The sequence below is a fragment of the Hippichthys cyanospilos genome, chromosome 12, assembly GCF_059441005.1.
Source record: "Hippichthys cyanospilos isolate Australia breed blue-spotted pipefish chromosome 12, RoL_Hcya_1.0, whole genome shotgun sequence".
Taxonomy (NCBI): Eukaryota; Metazoa; Chordata; class Actinopteri; order Syngnathiformes; family Syngnathidae; genus Hippichthys; species Hippichthys cyanospilos.
The window spans coordinates 14,115,529-14,134,393 of NC_142380.1; the positions used below are offsets into that span (position 1 = coordinate 14,115,529).

At 38.8% G+C, this 18,865-nt stretch overlaps 1 protein-coding gene across 1 annotated transcript in view; it reads left to right on the top strand.

Annotated features, from left to right (window-relative positions):
• The window catches only part of LOC148415003 (ephrin type-B receptor 3-like), a 69,669-nt gene that overhangs the window by 27,646 nt on the left and 23,158 nt on the right, over positions 1 to 18,865 (top strand). The window contains exons 5-11 of the mRNA XM_088428847.1: positions 4,223 to 4,558; positions 6,383 to 6,507; positions 8,596 to 8,752; positions 8,919 to 9,027; positions 10,641 to 10,693; positions 13,008 to 13,130; positions 15,291 to 15,538. Coding sequence (XP_088284973.1) covers positions 4,223 to 4,558; positions 6,383 to 6,507; positions 8,596 to 8,752; positions 8,919 to 9,027; positions 10,641 to 10,693; positions 13,008 to 13,130; positions 15,291 to 15,538 — 1,151 coding nt within the window. The remainder of the gene's footprint in view (positions 1 to 4,222; positions 4,559 to 6,382; positions 6,508 to 8,595; positions 8,753 to 8,918; positions 9,028 to 10,640; positions 10,694 to 13,007; positions 13,131 to 15,290; positions 15,539 to 18,865) is intronic.

The window sequence follows — 18,865 nt, forward strand, 5'->3', positions numbered from 1 at the left end:
CAAACAAAATAAAGGCATGAAACGTTTAGGAGATGAATCACAATCCGGTCATTTGTTGAGTCATGTTCCAGTTGATTTGCGCTTAATTTGAAAATAAATCTGTACTGTTCCTATCACGGTACCAAAAAAAAAATTCTAATTAGAAACCATGCTAAATTCTCACATAGGCCTACCCCATGAAGGGCCTCCAAGTACCCCACAGGGGTACTCATACCCCTTTTTGAGAAACACTGTTAGAGAGGTTGAACGACAAAAGATTTTTTTTCTCATTCACTTTTTGGTCAAAGTTGAATCAAGTTGAATCTGTTATCATCAGTCACATCAGTGATATACTGCATTTTCTGCACAGTGCATTGGAACCGAATCTTTTTGACGCCACAGATTCATTTAATATAAGCACATATTTTGACAGCCATGAACATAGATAATGTATGAAAAAAACAGTTCCCCGTTAAACTGAATGTAATTGTTTTTATTACTGGATGCCCAGTGCCAAGTTAAGTAAAAAAAAAAAAAAAAAATGGTTTTCCTTGTTTCTACCTCACTTAGCTTTCCACTGTATTTGATGGAAAAACGTTCTTATTTTGTAAGTGAGCATGCGCTTGTCTAATTTTTTGGTAAAATATTCTACACACTGATAAATATTCTATGCTGTTCTCTGACATGTGTCACAAAAGTGACACAATATTGCTGGATGCATTTTGCTTGCTTGCTGCATATCACAAGGTTGCGTTTGGCACATTATTCGATATAATGTAGCATTTTGTGGCACGACTGTTGTTCCCCGCCGCAAGTCCCATAGTCCCTCTTCGCTTGTATAAATAATTTAAGACTAGCTGCAATGATAATAGCTGAAACTAGCAAGGCTAACTGCTATTCTTATCCACAACAAGCACATTTTTCTACTCTCAGACCCATGCAGATATGTTTAGACTCTGTTGCCTTGTTGGCCGGACATCTTGTTTCTCCTCAAACTACGACTGCAGATGGGTTTACTGAAAGACCTCTCTAAATGAGCAAATTAAAAATAACATTTTTTTTTTTTAATAATTCTGGATGACTATGGTTTTAATCAAAGTAATCAACCCAACAATAAAAAATGTCCAAATTCTATGTACAGGTTAAGAAGGTTTGGTCTACTCAAAAAGAAATCATATGCAGCTACCACTACATATGGTTTTAAATTAGTTTTCATGTAAAGTTAAAATTCATTGCTTGCTCAAAAAAATAGCTCCTGAGCCCGTGTACAACTTGTTTAAATCCCGCGATTATGTAGTTGGTAGTTATTGTGAATGTCTTAATGTAAACCACTAATCCAACGTTCTGGTATTTGTGCAATACCTTCATTTAATTTTCAAATAATCCATTCTTAAAATGACAAAATAATCACATTCATTCGATTCATTGCTTAGTCCAGATGGCCTCCAAAATCATGTTTACAGATTAATTGACGTCAAGGAGTAGGATGATCGATTCGTTGACTAATCTCTTTAACGTCTCGGTTCTGCAAAACTGACTGCAAAAGGCTCTCGTTGAAGGGTCTGTGTGAATCCGTATTACTCCTGCATAAAAAGAAAACCTAACATACAGTACACGATTGTCATCAGACACTATGTGACAAATGTGTGCTATGACAGTAGCAAATTGTAAACTTGTTGATACTAATGTCTTGTGATATCGAGTTCATATCAGTTGTGGATGGACAAAGCTCTTTGCCCAGCGATGGCGCTGATAGAGAGTGACATGAGCTGCCTCAACTGTGTAAAATCACTCCCAGGGGGCCTTTCCACACGTTAAATGACACACACGGCCCCGCAACTGTCCTCCCCAGATCCCTGTCGCGGGAACACTCTGCACTCTGACGCTGACCAACACACACACACACGCACACACGCGCAGGCAGGAACTCAGCACCAGCTCCAACTTAACATACATACAAACACACAGGCCTGACACTTCTATCCCTGTGGCCTGGCAGAGCTTGTGTGCCAAGGCAGCCTGTCCTTTGTGTGGTGTCGCACAAGCGAGGTTGAGCCAGTCGGCAGCTTGGGCTCAGCGTGTGTTCTACTCGGGCGTCCAATTAGAAGAGGCTCCACTCTGAACTGTCTCTTTCTAATTAGAAAGGACAGGGCGAGGGAAATGTGGCTGAGGGTGAAGTTAGTGGATGGACAGTTAGGCGAGGATCCTCTTCTCCTTTCCCTCAACTTCTTTGGGTCCTACGGTCACTCTCAATTTAGCCTTAGGACATTAGATGCAACAGAGTTCAGTTATATTTTAGTACAATTGTGTCCTGAGCTGAAAACTTTAAACGACTGTGTAACATTTGTAGGGAGCCTTTGGGTATTATGCCATATTTTCTGTACTTAACGACTACTTCATTTTGTTTGAATGGCAAGCTTTATTTGATGCCTTGGATTTTTTTTTTCTTTACTTTTTGACTTCAGCTTGTGCGGTAAGACGTGACCTCAACAATGTCACCGGGGTTAATCAAAGGAACTTTTAACTCATTTATGCCTTGACTAAAACATACTCAAGGAAGAAAAAAACCCCATTGAATTTCCTGGTTATCTGGAACATAAATAAGAAAAGAAATTTATTTCAAAATGGTAGTATTTATAAACCTAATAACACAAATATTTAATGCTTAATTTTATTTGAATTTTTTTTCTTCAACAAAAAAAATCCAACCTTTGAAAAACTAACTGGGAAAATCTTAAAGATGACTGGTTGTTTTAGAAAATAAAATTCATCTTGTTGGGAGGCATGCTTAAAAAATGCATGATCCTCCTCAACAATTCTTTGTTGTTTTTAATATACTGTATGTAAACCAAGTATAAGAGAACGTTTAATGGGTTGAATTTCACTTCCAAGCAAACGTCTAAAATGTAAACGCTTCTAAGGCAGGGGTGTCAAACTCATTTTAGCTCATCGGTCGCTTGGAGGAAAATCCATTAGCAAGCAGGCAGTACAGGTTAATCTTAAAAACAGTGTCAATTACATTTAAATTTTGGTTATGCACGCAGGCCTAGTCCCAATTCCTCGTGAATAGTGGGATTCAACCGTGAATATATTGTTGAAAAGTAGTCAAAAAAACAGATAAAGAAAAGTAACTTCCTTTCCGGTCCCCTTTGTATACCAATATAATAACTATCCTCAAATTGCATGAAATGAATGGACATTTTCTATGATCTATTTTTTCCATTTGTTCATAAAATACTTATTATCTATTGAATACATGATAAGATCAACTAAAAATGCAGTCAATACAATGAAACGCAAATATCCAGAGGAAGGAAAATGCCCCAATCAAAATCTGTGGTGATACAACTTCTTTGCTAAGAGTGCAGGGAAGTGTGAAGAATTGAACAAAATAAAATGGTGCTGTAGCGTCTCATTTTGGATACCGAATGGCACCTATGAAATGATTTACATGACAGAAAAAGTTGGAAACCCATAAAGAAGTCGTGATGTCACGTTGATTATGGAAGCACTGTGTGCTAATTGCAGAACTGTAAATAATACTGGTAAAAAAAGAAATAAGACAGATCGGGACTACGCACCTCTCAAAAGTTTTATTCTTTTTCATTTATTTTAAAAAAAAAGAAGCGTTCGGACAGAACCGCTACTGGGTGAATCCTTTAACAAAACGTAACAAAAAAGCATTACGATATTATGGACAGTGGACTAACGGTTACGGTTTTGCGGGGTGGATTAAACCTCCTGGCTAGTCGGATTTGGCCCACGGTCCCTAAGTTTGACACACCTGTTCTATGAATGTTGGTGTATGAAATTTGAGTGCATGAATAATGTAGCCATTGTAAAGCGTCACTGAGTGTCCTGAAGAGCGCAGTATAAAAGTGATGCAGTATTCGTATTAAGTTTAGATACTAAATGCATATGGTGGCCCATAAAAGGTTCAATGGTGTCAGGTATTTCCTGAATGTGTTTTAAAATTTGTTTGAATGGTATTGGCTGTTTCTGAACACAGCCTCAGAGACGTTATATTGTGCAACTACACACTCTAAAAACAGGTCACTAAAAAATAACCCAATTTTGGGTTGATAAATCGATTTTTTTTAGACTTTTTGCCCAAAGCAACCCCTCAAAATTGGGCACAAATCACACAACTTTCCACCCTCGTATATACGGTATGCACACACTGCAAAATATGTGTCATGTCATCATTAGGGGACGATTAACCCCTGTTTTGAACCCCTTGCAGCTATCCCATCAGCGCCTCGCAATGTAATCTCCAGTGTGAATGAGACCTCACTGTCCCTGGAATGGGAAGAACCCCGAGACACCGGTGGTAGAAGTGACCTGGTGTATAACGTGGTGTGTAAGAAATGCCTGCGAGACCGCAGCCCGTGCACGCGCTGCGACGACAACGTGGACATCTCCCCTCGAAGGCTGGGGCTGAGGCAGAGGAAGGTGGTTGTGAGGAATCTGCAGGCTCACACCCGCTACAGCTTCGAGGTGCAGGCGGTCAACGGTGTCTCTGGGAAAAACCCCGCCTCCCCGCGTTATTCGACAGTCAACATCACCACCAACCAGGCCGGTTAGTAGACCTGTCAATGATGCTACACGTGTCCACAAACCAAGTTAATTCATAGGGCTCTGCCAATCAATATCACTTAAAAGCACAATGAAAGACACGGTTTATTGGATCCTGCGCCCGGTCAATGTCGATGAGTGTCCTAATGATCTCTTCGCAGAGGTACGGTGACTTCAGGCACATGACATGAATTGAGCCAGGTGGCAATTGTTTGATTTCCTTGATTTTGCCATGGTTGCTTGGGATTTGCTTGAAACTTGAAAAGTTTGGACATGAGACTTACCTACCTTTGACTTGCATAAAAACATGATTTCTGTCCTTCAAAATATTGGCCATCTTAAAAAAATGCACTTCTTTTAATTCCATTTAAAATGCCCCATCTTGAATTACCAAACATTGTATCATTGGTATTATACCTCATATAGCTGTCAAATAAATCCCGCTCAAGCTTTAATTTAATACAGTAATGAATTCTTAATTTACTATGCAGTTATTGATTAATATGCTAGAACATGTTGCCAGTGGACAAAAAAGCCTTTAGTGATTCACAAAATCAAATGACTACAGTTACATCATCTTTACAACTTCTGTTTCTAAGGTCTAGAAGCCATGAGTGATACAATAAACAAAACAACGAGCTGACGATGCAATTTAATAGATAGGCATGAATCTGCAGACTCTGGATTCATTGCACAAAAAAGAAAAAAAAAAAAAGGAAGGGACGGAGTAGGGAGGGAAAGGAGGCTGAGGTGGAGCAGTGCGGAGGAGCTACCGGAGAGCTCGTGACTGAGTAGATGTGAGTGGCTACAGGCTATATTTGATTTTTGTGATTGTTTTCTCAAAATGTTTCAGATGCAGTGAAAACATGTATGCAAGTCAATGTGTGAAAAGTGTTCTGCATGTTCACATTTATTCTAAAGAGATTAAGATGTTATTGAATGTTTTTTTTTTTAACTTTTCCATACTGCTTACACTATTTTATGTAAAAATGTCATCACCTAAATACTTAGAATATGGCATCATAAATTGTGATGTGCCAAAATCTACAACATTTATGTTTTAAAATGAAGAATCATAAAAGCAACAGGTCTGTTTAGTGAACGGTTGGTGAATGAACAGCTCGCTTGAAAGAGTCAAAAGTCCAATCACCACCCTGGATCAGAGAAAAAGAATGGACACATTAGATTGAATGTATTAAACTGATCATATTTGGAAATATGATAAATACAGTGACTAAATGTAATTTAATCCCTTCAGTGTTTTTTTTTTTTTTTTTTTAGTATTTGCCTCAGCAAAGCAAATGCTGTAGAACACAACAAAAATGTGTCCAGGGACAATACATTTATTAAATGTAAAGAAAACCATCTCTCTTTTATTCACCAATGTCACCTTCATACATCTTGCCCATGCAAAAATTTTAGCACCTTTTACACACTGTAATCACTTAAATCAACCCACACTTAATCCACTTTACTGCGGTTAATGGAACGCAGACAATGGCTGCGAGATGAGTCACCTACCCATACAGTGAATGTGAAACACGGAGAATTTCTTCAACCATTACGGATGGACAGTTCAGCCTATTAAATGTATAGTTTGATTCAATTTGTATGATCTTACCGGAAGGTTTGGTATGAAGACAGGTGACCATTAGTGAAATGTTAGTCCTTGGGTGGCAGACAGATAAGGAAGTGTCTTTTCATCTTAGGTGAAACTGAACTGCACTGAACAAACACAACAAATATCACAGAGTAGATGTTTGTGCCATGCATCAAAATAATGACGCTCCCCCCTTAAACAATGTAATTTGGCCGCATTTCTCTTCAGCACCTTCCGCAGTACCAACAGTCCATCTGATGCGTTCCACCGCAGACACCCTGAGTCTATCATGGCTGCCCCCCGAGAAACCTAATGGGGTCATTCTGGACTACGAGATTAAATACCACGAAAGGGTGAGTTGGAGTCTTCATCTTTTCCAGATGCTGGGAAGTACAATATTAAAGTGGTGCGTGTGAGGGAGTCATTTCTATTGATGGAGGGCCTCAGTAGCTCCTGCAATTTTTAATCATTGGTATTGATCAAATTCCCGGCAAGGGCCTGTAAGGTTTAATGCTTTCATTTTATGACCTCCAACGGTCAAACGACCTTCGTATTGCAGAAAATTCTTAGCAGGATTTTACACTTGCATGACATGTCTGTTTAAAGATTGAATACTTTTATTTTCACATTATAACACTACAAGTGGCCACTGCACATTTTCCAGTCCTATGCTAAATCACAATATTCCACAATAGCCTTAGCTATGAGATGGCCATTTTTCATTTTGTGATTTTCTTAACCTTTGTGCACTTCTTGATTTTGTGGTCATTTTCTTCCACATGATTCTCACATTATTTTAGACAATGAGGGCACACCCCTGGTAGTGGGATACCTAAGTGGTCGTGCGATATTGAGATGTTCTCACCTTCTGGGTGAAATTTCAGCTCCCTATTGTCTGCTTTCAGTGCGTCACCTTTGATGTGAAATTCCTTTAATGTGAAGATCAAAGGTTGGACAAAATAACCACAGGGGTTAAGCCATCTTGTCATTTGGATGACTTATTTATGTCAAATCATAACTTTTCAAAAACAATGTTCAGGAAAAGCTGTTGTATGTTTAAACATTAACCCTTTGATGATGGCCTTTGAGAAACATACTTGTAATTCATTGTGACTCCAAATTGCCCTTCGGTGCGATTTTGATTATGAATGGTTATTTGTGCGCCTTGTGTTTGGCTGGCAACCAGTCCGGGGTGTCCCTCGCCTGCGACCCGAGTAAGCGGCTATAGAAGATGAATGGATGTGACTTCTTGCTAAATAAAGATAAAATAACAATAGAGTATAGTGGGAACTAAGGTTGGACAGAATCAATTAATTTGGCATGAACATATTTACAGAAAGGGAAACGTAACACTATAGGGTACAATTGTTCACGACATGTTGATGTAATATTACAAATGGCCAACGTGTGACATAGAAGGGACAGACAAAATATATCTACCAAAAAAGTTAATGCAGGTCCTGTCTGTAAGCTCACGTGCTCATAAATACAGTAACGACACTGAAAGTGGTAAAAAAAAAAAAAAAATGGATTCACCTAGCCACATAAAGTCCAGGATTTTTTTTTTTTTGTAAATCAAGCTTTGATGGACAGCTTCAGACAGCTTCAGATCATCCTAGGCTAGAAATAGCTGAACCAATAAGAGGACGTTGGGATTTGCGAAGGTGAGAAAAGGTGCACCTAAAATTTGAAAGACAGACAGTTTTACTGCTGTTTGTGTGTGTATGTGTGTGTGTGTGTGGGGGGGGGGGGGGGGGGGGGTGCACTGGAGATTTTGAAGGTGGAGGGAAAATAATCTGTGCATGGAAAAACTGAAGCTGAAAACACATACACCAAAAAGAAAAAAACAAACCCATTAACAACTAAAAGTCTGCTGCCAAGACACATGCCATGAAATGAGGACAAAAGACAGTTGGAAAAGAATTATTACCATTTGATGTAAGTTCTAAATGTAGGTCTGTGTTTCTGACAGTGATTGGGCCTGGACAGAAGACCTTGAAGGCCCTGCTGAAACACCATTACATTTTCCAAATAGGAATAGGTGTCAAGGAAGTATGATGAAGTTAAATTTTGACCACAGACAAGCTTTATTTGACTTGATATAGGAAGAGAATCACTTTGGATATTCTGCTGTCAACGCTGTGTGGACACCCCCTCCTGTCGCCTTAAGCGAGGGAACTGTGTTTACTAAAATTACATTTTGACATGAGCCGCAATGTAAATAAAAAAGTAAATCAACAAAATAAAGTAAATAAAAAGTAATAAACATGTTTGAAAAAAGAAACAAAAATAAAGTAGTCTTTATGTCTTTCGACATAGTCTTTACTTGACTTCATCAATTCATTTGCACAGTCCTGTTTATAGACCACACTGGTAACAAGTACGTCCTTATTTGTTACGATGCATGGCGATCTGTAATCATGAAACGTCATGTCTTCCAGGGCCAAGCTATGTCACACACTGTAACATCCCAGCACAGCTCAGCTAAGGTGGAGGGGTTGAGGGCCGCCACGCCCTACGTGGTGCAGGTCAGAGCTCGCACTGTCGCAGGATATGGTCGCTACAGCAACCCCATGGACATCAGCACCAGCCTGCATAGTAAGACCTTTGTTTATCTCTGCGCCGATCTGTTGCTATGGTTTACGGTTTTATAGCTTCACGGTTTTAATGGCTTCTGCTATCCAGGTGGTACACAACGCTGTCTGATCCCTCCAGCCATGCTTTGCCCGCTACTCATTTATGCTTTTAATGTGATTCGGTCCAGGTGATCCTCAGAAGTCTGTGCAGGACCAGCTGCCTCTCATCATAGGTTCCGCCTCTGCAGGGTTGGTGGTCATTGTTGCCATGGTGGTAATCGCTGTTGTCTGCCTCAAGTAAGTGACAATGTAGACTACGTTTTTCATTTAACTAATTGCAGTTTGAACAAAGAGGCTAATTAAAGGTTCCCATGCTTTCAGCGGTGAAAATAATATTTACACTCTGTACTTAAGATACATGTGTGGAAAAAAAAAAGCCTTTGGCAAAGTAGAAGTCCTGATTCAACTTCTGTATTTAAAAGGATAGGATGGCTACGACTGCTATATGAGTGACTGTAACATTAAAAAGGCTCTATTTTCGTGGGAAAGACGTGATAATTTAACATACATACAAGTGCATACTGGTGGATCAGCAAAAGGGAAGGCTGCGCTGCCATGGCAGTAGTGATAGCTGATAGTGATAGCCAATCAATGCTGCTGCTTTCATTTTCATTTTTTGCGGCACGATACTTGTGCTCTAGAGTCTCAAAACGGCCTCGACTTATTGGTGTCTTGAAGTGGAAAACACCCTGACCAACCCTCATCGTTACTATGTTGGGAAATATTAAAACGATCATTTTTACCGTCAATTATATGGAAGACGAGTTTGAATTCATTTATTTTAAATGACAAAAACCGGTCTCAATCTTACATATTGTCACTTTAAGAACTTACTTATGGCAGCTCCACCTTGACAGTATCAAAACAATGTGTTCCCATAGCTTTATTAGCGTTGAAAATAATGAATAACAAAAATGTGAAATGAACTAACTATAACCATAACAGTACCTGTGTGTTTTCTTTCAGATTGATGTATAAACTACCATATTTTCCGCACTATCAGGTGCACATAAAAGCCTTAATTTTTTTAAAAAAGCTGATCGTGCGCCTTATACATGGATCAATATTGAGATTGGGATTCGTAGAAGGGGAATGAACTGATAAAGTAAGCTTTACGTGTTTCTTTTGTGTGTTTACAGTTGAACAAGGTTAGTCATATTGACATTGAGTTATTATGCTATTGAGAGTTTAGAGTTATTATTTGAGTTATTATTGTTATTTCTTTGAGTATTACTATATTGTGATTGAAAAAGTTTTAAAATATGTCATTAATTGAGGGTGTGCCTTATAATTCGGTGCGCCTCAAAAATGGAAAAAGTTTTAGAATATGTCATTAATTGACATTAACCTTATAATCCGGTGCGTCTTATAGTGCGGAAAATACGGTAGATTGCTTTTATGAACATCAGATAGAGGTATTCTTAGGCTGGCAACAAGTCAAAACACAGTTATCACAAATGGATTTTGGAGCCAATAATATTGTCTTAAATAATGTCATAAATGGGCATTATCATGCTGTCTCTGTTTATTCCATTTTATACCAAACCGACATCTCAATCAATTGAAATCTCAACCAATTGTAGATAATTGTTTTCAAATGTAGGGACCAAGAGTAGAACGTGGTCAGAAGGTTTTTTTGTTTTTTAAGTATGTGACAAATCTTCTAGTCTACTACAAAGTTTACATCCATCCAGTAAATGCCTTTATTGACTGAGTGTACGCTTATCCTCCAAAATGGAGCCAGTCTTGAAGCAAATAATAGAGTTGTTGGGTGGATTTATCTGATAGCAATAAAATGCATACCTGGAAAAAGTCAAGCATAATCAATGTTAATGTGACTTTGTTTACAGGAAGCAGCGCAGTGGCTCTGAACTGGAGTACACAGAAAAACTGCAGCAATACAGTAAGTTGATGTGTTCTGCAGCTTTTGATTTATTGGTCATGCCTGTACTGTTAACCACTTGATTCAATAAAGTCACCTGGCCCAGGCAGGAAACAAGTTTTGCCTATGCACAATCCCCTCTATTCAGTCTCAACAATGTTTTGCTGTGCGTTGTTTTTCTTCCGATGTTAACTGAATTTAAATATGCTATTAAGGTGCCCTTTAAACATTTACCAGAAGACAGCAATTTAATTTGGACTCTGGCATGACAGCAGTACAACTTTCATTTTCATTATTGGAGATGGGCTGATGTCTTTAGTAGGTGATATTCATCTGTACAACTCAGGGGTGCTTTCATCCTCAAATCAGCCCTGGTTTGCATCATGGTCATGTGTAAAATGAATAACAATAATGTTAAGTTTTAAAACTAGAGAATGCAATTTTTGAAAGTGAATGTGACTGCTGAAGAGCTGACGCTAAAGTAAAATGCTCTAGATTTAATCAAAATGTGGAATGAAAGACTTTTAGGTATTACATTGGTTTGAATTGATTGATAAAACATGAAAGGAAGATTTAAAAATACAGAAAAATGAGGACATTTTTGCAACGTTAAAAGTAGTTAGGGTTAGGGTCACAATTGAACTCAAGATATTTCAATTGTAATAGTTTGAATCTTATAACAAATCAGAAAAATGTAGAAGAATGCCTTTAATCTGGAAAATGTCTTCATTTATTTCAATGGGATTTTTTTTTCAAGCTAAAGGTGAAATTGGTTTGAATCGGTTGAAAACCGTTGATGAGGAGGTAGCGCTGCAAAATGTCTTTAGGAATATTTGGAACATGAAAGTTAGTTTCCATTCTCGCCAATGAGCTTGAATTGAAGGTTTGAGTCTGAATAGTTTGAATCTGTTGAACAGTTATTCTGGAAAGCTAACATGAATTTGGAAATCACCTCCATACATTGCAATTGCTTTTTTTTGGCATTGTTAGAAAACTAGGAAGGAAGAGGTCCTGTATGAGATGAACATTTTCACTATGGAATGGTGTAAAGTGCTTGACAATTGCAGAAGGACAAAAACTTGAGGAGAAGACAATTATTGATACAATGGAAACTGTCACTGTCAGAGGTCTAATCATTCTTATAATGATCCTTTTGTGATGAATGTCCTGGTAAAGAAATGCCTTGCCTCATTCATCATAGAACATCCGCTGTTGCTAGATAAGTAAAATACGGAAGAGAAACAAAAAGTCCAACTTATAATGAACATATTGTGACATAAATATCTCACTCACAGAGTCATCCAAAACTGAGCATTGTTATCTTTGAAAAGGCACATTTTTTTTGTATCGGATCTCATTTGTATTGTTTGCTGTTTGTATATGTGTCAAATGTGATGCTCATCACATCCTGAATTGTGGAGATACAGCATTAAACGACTTTTCCCTATCTCACTTTTCCTGATTTTTCTGGCATGAGTCACCCATTCCCCACTATAAAAGCCTGAGCATCTTTTCTTTGCATCAGGGGTAATATGGCATTTGCCTACACCACAGAAAATGCAACTTCTCTGAATCATAAACTGCCATGGCCGATATAGAGCGAAGAATTATGAAAACCTCTGACATGTGCACGGGGCTTGGCGTGAGTGTGGTCATTTTAGAACGCCTCGTTGTCACAGCGTGGAAAACCCCTGTGACAACCTGGTAGGATTTGTTCCAGCCACCAGGCCCTTCAAGGGGATATATTTTTGCTCTTCAATAGATATGTAAAGGCATTAGAAAGATATTAGGCATAATAGCTTCCATCTTTCTATTCTAATTCTAATTCTGTTTGGTTGACAGCTGAGTGTTAGACAATAACAGCTTGATTTTTCATGTTGGTGAAGCCTCATTTTACCAGATTTTTGTTATTAATCATTCAAATATGGTTTATTCTTATTAGAGCTATACAATACATATCGACTTCAGTATTGATACCATGCCTGTATATATATATATATATATATATATATATATATATATATATATATATATATATATATATATATATATATATATATATATATATATATATATATATATATATATATATATATATATCTTATTAGAGCTATACAATACATATCGACTTCAGTATTGATACCATGCCTGTATATATATATATATATATATATATATATATATATATATATATATATATATATATATATATATATATATATATATATATATGTGTGTGTGTGTGTGTGTGTGTGTGTGTGTATGGAAATGATCGTGATGTTTAAAATTGAGCTGCTGATTAAATCTTATGTTTTTTCCTACATCTCCATCTCAGTTTCACCAGGTGTAAAAGTATACATTGACCCTTTCACCTATGAAGACCCCAACGACGCCATCCACGAGTTTGCCAAAGAAATCGACATCTCCTGCATAAAGATTGAAGAAGTCATCGGCGCAGGTGAATAGCTCTGCTGCTTTTGTCCGAAAGGGACGGCCAAATGTGTCGCATTCATTAATGATTCATCTGAACAGGAGTGTGCCATCAAGTCCTCGAGTTTGTTCAGTGTGATGGCCTTTAAGGCAAAAAAAGGCCTTTAGATTCTGAGTGTGCATGCGTGAGATATGTGGGTGGGAAGGGACGGATTCAGGTGAATATCTTCTTTCCCTTTCAATCTGTTTTTGTTCCTCTCCGGCAGCATGTTTTATCCTTATTTCACCTCTGAATGACTATGATGGACTATTATCTCTTCCGTTTCTTCTCCTTCTCTATGCTTTTTGTAAATGTTTGGACTCAGGCCCCACATGCAGAGCACCCAAGTTCCTCACCCGTCCACACTGTCCCTACACTACTCCCAGACTGCACACTCGATCACGACCAGCCATCCCTTCGCACCCTGACATCTTTACCCTTTGATCACTTGCCTGAGTAGAATCTCAGGTTTCGCAGTGGCGGTCAATGCAATTGTTGCTTAAGTCTTCAGTGGTCTGACCGACTTAATCCACTTTTTAATACCATCACTATCAAGTCACAACAGAGCAATATAACAGCACAGAACGTTGCCAAGTAAGTCCTCTGAGGCAGTTCAGAAACAGTTTTTTGTCCAATAACTGACAAATCTTGGGGAAAAAATTGTAAATAAAGTAGATTATACATTATACCAGACGTTATCTATGAAATCATTCACTGCCAGCCTATTTCAAAATAGTTCCCCATATTGCCAGCCAGCTTCTTTACACCTTTTTGACTGTTCTTACAAAAGCAAAAAAAATGACCTAATGAAAGACAGACACGCTTCACCAGAAAAACAAAGGTTCCCTTGCTTTTTTTCCCTTTGAAATCCCATTTCTGAGCAAAAGTGGAGTTTTTAGTGAGAGGAAACATCAAGCAAAGCAGTGACTTTGACACTAATATATTTTGTTTTTGTCAGCTCAAAAAGAAAACAACAAACAAGCAAAGAAAACTGAGAAAAGGCTTTTGATGGCAAAATAATCATTTATAGATATGTGAGAGGTTGTCTAACCGCATGGCAGGAGTTGAACGTACGTGTGGTCGACTAAAAATAGGTCGAGTGAAAATAACTGCCCTGAAGCTCCGCCGGAACCATGCTTGCGCCAATGTTTTTTACGCAAAGCTTTCTTGCGGTTGCATGCCGTGTTGCAATGGCTGACCCCCTTAAAAATAAAGAACATCACAAGTTTGCGATCATTTCCAATTTAAAAAAAAAGACAAATATCAAATTCAGGTATTGCAAAATGGATGTATACCATAGCATTATTTCAACTGTTGCCGCACTTAAACACTGACATGTAAAGACTGTCTTGACATCACGCATTCGTTTGCTGTTTTGAGGCACAACCTCGTGGCTGAATGGCTGATATTATGTGTGTGCTTAAAACACAACAATTTCATTAAAGATAGTATTAACAAATGGAGCTTCCTAAAAGAAAGGAAACAGAGTTGTGGGTCTGTGAAGGGGGTTTTCAGGAATTTTTAATGAAATAATCAAGAAGATGATCTGCTTTAAAACGGTTGAATGCTAACAAGCCTGCTTTCATCCGTTTGGCATTTCTCTCCCTCATAATCGGCATGACAGATTCCCTGCCTAATCTTTATTTTCATTTTAAACGCTTCGCTAATTTGAAATCCAAAGCAATGCGACGCCATCTACAGGGATCTGTTCTTAATTACAGTGCTTTACAAATCTGATTTTCATAGTCAAACTGGGTCTGTCTTCCGAGTCTGCACATTGAAAATGATTTCGATGATTATGTTTGTCTGAGGAAGTAAACAGTTGGATTCCATTTGACAAACAAATGCCTACGGCAGTGAATCAGATTTTACGCAAGCTACACACTTGTTTTGCTCGTTGACTGCACAAAACTGTGACCAACAAAAGAACAGTTTTCCATACAGACTGGCCCACCACTGCTATTTTTTGACCCCCACATTTAGCTTAGCTCACTGAAATTAGTCCAAAGTCCCTGTCTCCCCTCACACTGGCTCCAGCGTGTCCTCCTTTTCTTTCCTCAACTCACTTGACCCTTTTCCTCACCTCCTTCACCCCCTCGCTCCGTCCCCCACACCCCTTTTTTGGCCACACCCCTTGCATCACTCCAGGTGAGTTCGGAGAGGTGTGTCGAGGGCGGCTTAAGCAAGCCGGCCGCAGGGAGATGGTGGTGGCCATCAAGACACTGAAAGCGGGCTACACGGAGCGTCAGAGGCGGGACTTCCTGGCCGAGGCCTCCATCATGGGCCAGTTCGACCATCCCAACGTCATCCGCCTGGAGGGCGTGCTGACACGGAGCTGTCCCGTCCTTATCATCACAGAATTCATGGAGAATGGCGCGCTTGATTCTTTTCTGCGGGTAAGTCTGCCATGAAGTGCTCAAACTGAAAGATCATCTTCTTTGTAACAAGCGGAGCTGATTAATGGGGTGTCCTGTAGGCCAAAAATTGCCTCAGTTGCAGGAAATTAAATACAGAAAAACGCTTTTGATTGAGTTATATTTTAGTGAGTGTGAATTTATGAAGTTTATGTTTACGTTTTTACGTGAAAGGTTTGATATGGTGAATGTTTTTTTTTTTGAGTGAGTCAGCCATGTTTTGGTGGTATGAGATTTTTGAGGGTGTTTTACACTTTTTTGTGCATACATTTTTGGGGGGGCGTGAGCTTAAGTGATTTCCTGTGTGACTTTTTCAGGTGCATTTTGTATCTGTAATTCTTTTGCGTTTTAGAGAGGCGCTTGGTCAATGAGAGAATTTTGGGTGTGTTTGAGGCTTTTTTGGGGTGTTTTGGTGGGTTTAAGAAGTCATTTTTTACTATGAGTAGTTTTACTTAATGTGAGACTTTTGGTGAGTGTGACATGTTTTATTTATTTGAGAGTTGTTTGTATGAAAGGCGCATGCGATTTTAAGGGTGTGTGAGCATTTGTGTTTTCTTGTGAGTGCGAGATTATTTTTGGGTGAGATTTTTTTGGATGAATGCCAAATCATTTTTTCATTTTAGCGCTTTTGTGGTATGTTTTTATATTGTGTGTGAGAGTTTTTTCACGTGAGTTTTTCATGAACGTGAAAACTGGTATGCATGAAAGATTTTTTTGTGAGTTTTTTTATTTTGTGAGAGGGTACTGAAGTTTTTTTTTGGTGCAATTAAAACATTATTTATGGGGCGGCATGGCTTAGTGGTAGAGTGGTCGTCTCCCAGCCGAAAGGCCGTGGGTTCGATCCCCCGACCATCAAGACCATGTCTAAGTGTCCTTGAGCAAGACACTGAACCCCCAGTTGCTCCTGATGCTGCGTCATCAGTAGGTAAATGACTAGTTAGTGTAAAGCGCTTTGAGTACCTAAGGTAGAAAAGCGCTATATAAGTGAAAGTCCATTTACCATTATTTAGGAGTGAAATAAATACTTTTTATATGCCACTGATAGGTGCTTTGGTGTGTGTGAGAGTTTTGGGAGTGTGATTGTGAGAGTTTTCTCTGTGAAGGTTTTTATTTCAAATGTGTGAGAATGTTCTCTGTGAGTGGGAGGTGAGGTTTTCTTGGTATGATCGAATGATTTACGGGGTTTGGACTTTCTTTGGTGTGAGAGAGTGTTTTCTCTGTGCACATGAGAGCCTTTTACCTTTTGAACAACATCCATCCACCCATCCATCCATTGTCTATAGCCACTTATCCTCACTAGAGTCGCTGGCATGCTGGTGCCTATCCCAGCTGTCTTCGGGCAGTAGGCAGAGAAGAGCGCGAACTGACCACTAGCCAATTGCAGGGCACACAGAGAACAACCATGCATGCACCTCAGGACAGTGCACCTGTCATGCATGTTTATGGAATGCAGGAGGAAGAACCCACATGGGCATGGGGAGAACATGCAAACCAGACAGGAAGGGCAGAGCGAGCTGGTATTGAACTCAGAGCTCTGAACTGTGAGGCAGATGTGATAACCACTCTTCCACCATTCCTCTTTTGAACAACAGTCACTCAAAACATGCCAAAATGGCACACACACACTGACAGACTCTCACGACACCCTCGGGTTATGGCAATGTTTTACGCTCCATAAAACAGCCCGAGGCGTTGACTTGCTGAGTGATAGAGATTAAATGTGCAATCTAACGTTTGTAGACAGACACAGTGTCTCCGTTTGACGCTCCTAACTGATGCTGACACTCTTTTTTCAACTTGCAAACTCCAGGTGGAAAACTGTTGCCTCTGAGCACACGCTTCAATGTATTCCCGGAGTCTTTGCGCAACTACAGAACACATTAGTGATCAGAGTTTTTCGCTTTGCGCCACCCCCGCCCACGCAAACTGCCGAACAAAGGCAAGATGAGAAATGAGGCGTCGTACAATACATTTACAACTGTGCGGGGGCTATTATGTGTCATTTACATCTCATAAAAACAGGCATGGTTACACTGAGAGAAGGTTAGGCTAAAATGGAGTTCTTAATGTGTTTGGTGAATCAGTTCTCAGACCTTCAATTACCTCCACTAACTGTGTAGTGCTGAGATAATTATGTGGATTATTTTAAACATGAAAACTTTTCTCTCATTCCACATTCCTTCACTGAATCTACCCCGCAACAACTCATTTTCCCAGAATGCATTACTTTCAGCACACAAAAACGTATTCATGTATCGAGTGAAGATATTGAACACAAAGGTCTGTCAGCTTTCCAACTCCAATTTTAAGATCATCTTTTCATCATCATCTTTGTGATATTAATTATGGAATTTTTACAGTGAGATTCCCACATTTTCAAACACAATGTCCCGAGTAAGGATACATATGACACATTTGCTTCCTCCTTTCATAATGAAAAATAGTGAGGAAATTCAGGATGTTTTTAAATTCTGTTTTAGAATTCGCTGGCTCAAACAAGTCTGTAATGCAATACGCCTTCACAATCCGCAGTTCCCCCTTTGCTTTTGGAGCTGCTTATTTCAATATGTATTTGTTGCTGTTTTTGATCCATTTTTATAATTGAATTTCATAATTTATGGCGGCTTTTTCCACAAACGAGAGAACGAATTCTTTGCACTTATGTTTACTGTGGTCTTGGACTTTTCATCAATACATGTTTCCACCAACAGTTCTCCCCATAGAACTTAAATTCAACATTGACATTAGCTAATTGGTATGGGATGAGATACAAATCCCACGAGATGGGATATCACAAGATAGAGTCCACAAGAACGAGGTATGATGAGATTTTTGCAATTTTTTTAAATAAAAAAAAATATATTGCTAGTATAAACTTTCTCATTTCAAAATGATACATTTTTATTGAGCAGGCTGCAATAAACTAAAGTTTTTCCGTATGCTGCTGCAATAACAAATTATTCAGCTGAGCTCTCTCAGAATAGTTGAACCAAATAAAATACTTTCTCTTCACATAATGCTTCAAGAAAAGTTGCAGCTGAAGTCTTTCCTGGTTGAACATGTAACGAAAATAATCATGTTTAAAGTCCCAAATATTAAAGAAAAAATATGAATGCAAATAGTGACATGCTCACTGCCAACTGATATCGAAGGGATGCAAAGGTAAACTTTTGAAATCGCAGCAAGCAAAGAAATAAGTCGCAATGGCAAAGTTGCTTGCATCTTTCATGGCATCAAAGACTTACGCTTTGGTTTTCTTGAGAATTTGAACTACTGTGCGATTAAAGTGATGTCATGACGGGATCTCAT